At 33.1% G+C, this 3,007-nt stretch overlaps 1 protein-coding gene across 4 annotated transcripts in view; it reads left to right on the top strand.

The window, feature by feature from the left end:
* The window catches only part of Sin3A (SIN3 transcription regulator family member A), a 15,498-nt gene that overhangs the window by 9,016 nt on the left and 3,475 nt on the right, over window positions 1–3,007 (top strand). For 3 of the 4 annotated variants that reach the window (XM_017897526.1, XM_017897524.1, XM_017897523.1), the window contains one exon: window positions 1–206. In XM_017897526.1, coding sequence (XP_017753015.1) covers window positions 1–206 — 206 coding nt within the window. The remainder of the gene's footprint in view (window positions 207–3,007) is intronic. The other variant, XM_017897525.1, reaches the window with a different exon arrangement.

Genomic DNA, 3,007 nt, shown 5'->3' with positions numbered 1-3,007 from the left:
GGGAAAGAGAAAGGGAAGGAGTTACGGTATCTGAAAAATGGTCTACATATGTTGAGAGGTTTTCTGCTCCAGCTGGTCAGACTAGCCCGAAAGACACCCCTACCTTAACAGACAATGAGCCAACAACCAATCATCCTGTGAGTAACGACCAGGCAGCAAGGGGGGGGAGGGGCAGAAAGCGCAAGAACACTGACATTAGCAAGAAGGTATAGGATCCACATCCCTTTTCATAATCATTGCCAACGTTGAAGTTTACATTCATTCGTATTTGATGTCTGTGATTGGAAGTTGTACTGTTGCCATTCAGTGTACAACTAGTGTCCCAAAGAACGAAAGTTTGCTAAAAACAACTTTCTTCTAATTATTTCGTGTGATCGTACTATAAAAATATGCCAGAGGTATTCGTGTGTGTAACGTTTGATCTCGCAGTCGGGCGCCTTTCCAAAAAAAACTCGGTCTTCAAGAAACTCTTTGTTGACTTCCTTAAAGAAAGATACCAAAAAAGAAGTAGAAAATATTTTAGGAACGAACATTGCAGCATATAATATCGGTTGTTTGCTAATACGAGGAAGCTACGTAGCCATATACGATCTGCTATCACCAATGCTTTATCATGCGAATGGGGTCAGAGCACTGGTTCATGCTTGTCACTATATAGAAGTTGCAGAACTTTGTATACATAAGCAGAATGAACTAATATTCTTTTAAATGCTAAAAAAAAAGAACAAAAAAAGAAAAAGAATGGAAAGTCATATATTTATTTTCGTAACGTTTAAAGAGATAAGAGAGATATGATTTTCATCTCAGTGCGTCCATTGTGGTGCTGTAAATTAAGTAAAAAAGAAAAGGAGGAAAAAAGAAAAGAATATAGTGCACTACGAATCCCCATTCTTTACTCTATATATTCGCACTATTGGTGTGTTGCTACACCATTAAATGTTACATGACAAACTACAAATTATATTTCTATATTTTAAATATCGATTTATAGTAAAACAACGATATCTCAATAGTAATTTTTCCAAATTTCCAGACGCAAAGATTTATCTAAGGCATTCAGAAATATATTACTCCAAGATTCACTGCTTTGCTTCCTCGTTTTTTATAGCGTAGATAATTTTTGTCTGTCTATGCAATCATCTATGCAAGGGTTTATTCTTTCACGTAGTGATATCTTTTTATATTCGAATCTTTTTATGTAAGGTTGAAAGGTAGTTTGTGCGTTTTATGAAAGGAAAAGAAGTGCGCGATGTCAAAACTCACGTACAAAGAAATTTTAAGTTTCGGTTGTTTTCCAATTTTATTTTATACTTTATCTAATGGTTATTTAATAACTTTAATAACTTTTTATTTGTTTTTCTTGTTTTTGTTTGAAACATAAAACATGTTGAAAACTGATGATTGTATAAAACTACAAAAGCTTTGAAGCTTACAAAAAATAAGAATTCGTACTAAATTTATTAACTTACTTTCATGTTGAAAACATGATTTCTCCGTGAATCTGTTACTTGACATAAAAAACAATCGGTTCAACGAAACAAACAAGGAAAATTTTCACATATATATATACATATATATATAGTTAAAAAGTGCTATGTTTTATCGTACTGTCTCCGTAATTGCCTACTTCACGTTTCTTTAGAGGTGAAAAAAAAAAAGTTAACTAGTTAAAGCAAAGTGTAGTTACGAGATGGAAGATATTAACGAGCATCTAAACGCATTTTGCAAATGTACAAAAAACATCAAGGGGACACGGCATACACAAATGAAGTCATCCGAGCAGTGCCATAAATGAATGTAAAATGTTAGCATAAAAGAGAAAAAGAACATAACATTTGATATCGGTCAATTCTTAATGTTTAGTTCATTTTCATCTTACTATTATTATAAACTAGATAAGGTCATAATTTCTAGAATTTATTAACAAGATAGAATCTAAAAAGATGTAAATATTTGATATAAATTTGTACATATGTTTTGATACGCAAATTAGGTCGACTGGTAGTGTGCATCTACTAACTTGTAAAATTTCACCATTTCGCTATCATACATTTCGGACATTAGTGAAGCCTTTGGAAAGGAAATATGGATATTGACTCGTGAACACATTACTTCCACGCCACATCACGTCGTGCAGGGTAATCGTGGCTTTTTCTGTCTTCTGAACTGATCCAACTTTCAATTTGTCAGTATGAAACTTCTATTATGCCGGAGTAATTATTGAGTCCAATAAGTAGACACGAAAAGCAAAAAAAAGCAAAAAAGCAAAAAAAAAGAGGAAATAAAGAAATACGAATGCTGAGAAAAGACGGAGAATACGATACAATAACGTTTTGGACATTTTTCAAACACTTCCAAAGGATATGTGTTATGGTTCCTTACGGAAATTAACGAAAGAAGCTTGGGAAATTTCTCGTCCGTACTTGTAAAATTAGGGTATATTAACGAAGCACTGAAATTGTATATTTTTTAGGCTTAGGCTAGGGTACCAGCCTACTTAGAAGATTTTGAATTACGCGAACATCTGCCGGTTCGACGTGTTATATTGCATTCTTCGAATCCAATTCGTTTAATTTAGAGGGTGTAGTGTGATATGTAAGATTATAGTATGCATTGGTTTTAGTTTGAACTTAAAGAACTGGAAGTAGCGTTATTTATGGCGTGGACCAAGTGTGTTCCTAGCTTAACTGTTGCGCCACTGTGAAATACACGTGTATGATAATTCTTTGCTGTGTATATATTAATATATAAGTAGTGAAGCAAAGATTATATGACGTAGCATGTAAATAGAAAATCACTTGTATCTTTTAATTAATTCATAGTTCTAACCGAAGCAAACGTAACAGTACGAAGCGTTGATATCCCATGAACTAATTTTGAATATTACTACCAAAGGTTTCACAATTTTAGCTCTCTCGGTTGCTGCTGTAGCTTTTTGGATTCAGAAGGTCCATTATAATTTCTTTTCTTTTTTTGTTTTTTCTCTTTTTTTTTTGTTTTTTTTTTT

The sequence above is a fragment of the Eufriesea mexicana genome, unplaced genomic scaffold, assembly GCF_001483705.2.
Source record: "Eufriesea mexicana isolate 0111107269 unplaced genomic scaffold, ASM148370v2 scaffold507, whole genome shotgun sequence".
Classification (NCBI taxonomy): domain Eukaryota; kingdom Metazoa; phylum Arthropoda; class Insecta; order Hymenoptera; family Apidae; genus Eufriesea; species Eufriesea mexicana.
The sequence above is the reverse complement of the archived record's forward strand: the minus strand, read 5'-3'. Positions and strand labels throughout refer to the sequence as shown.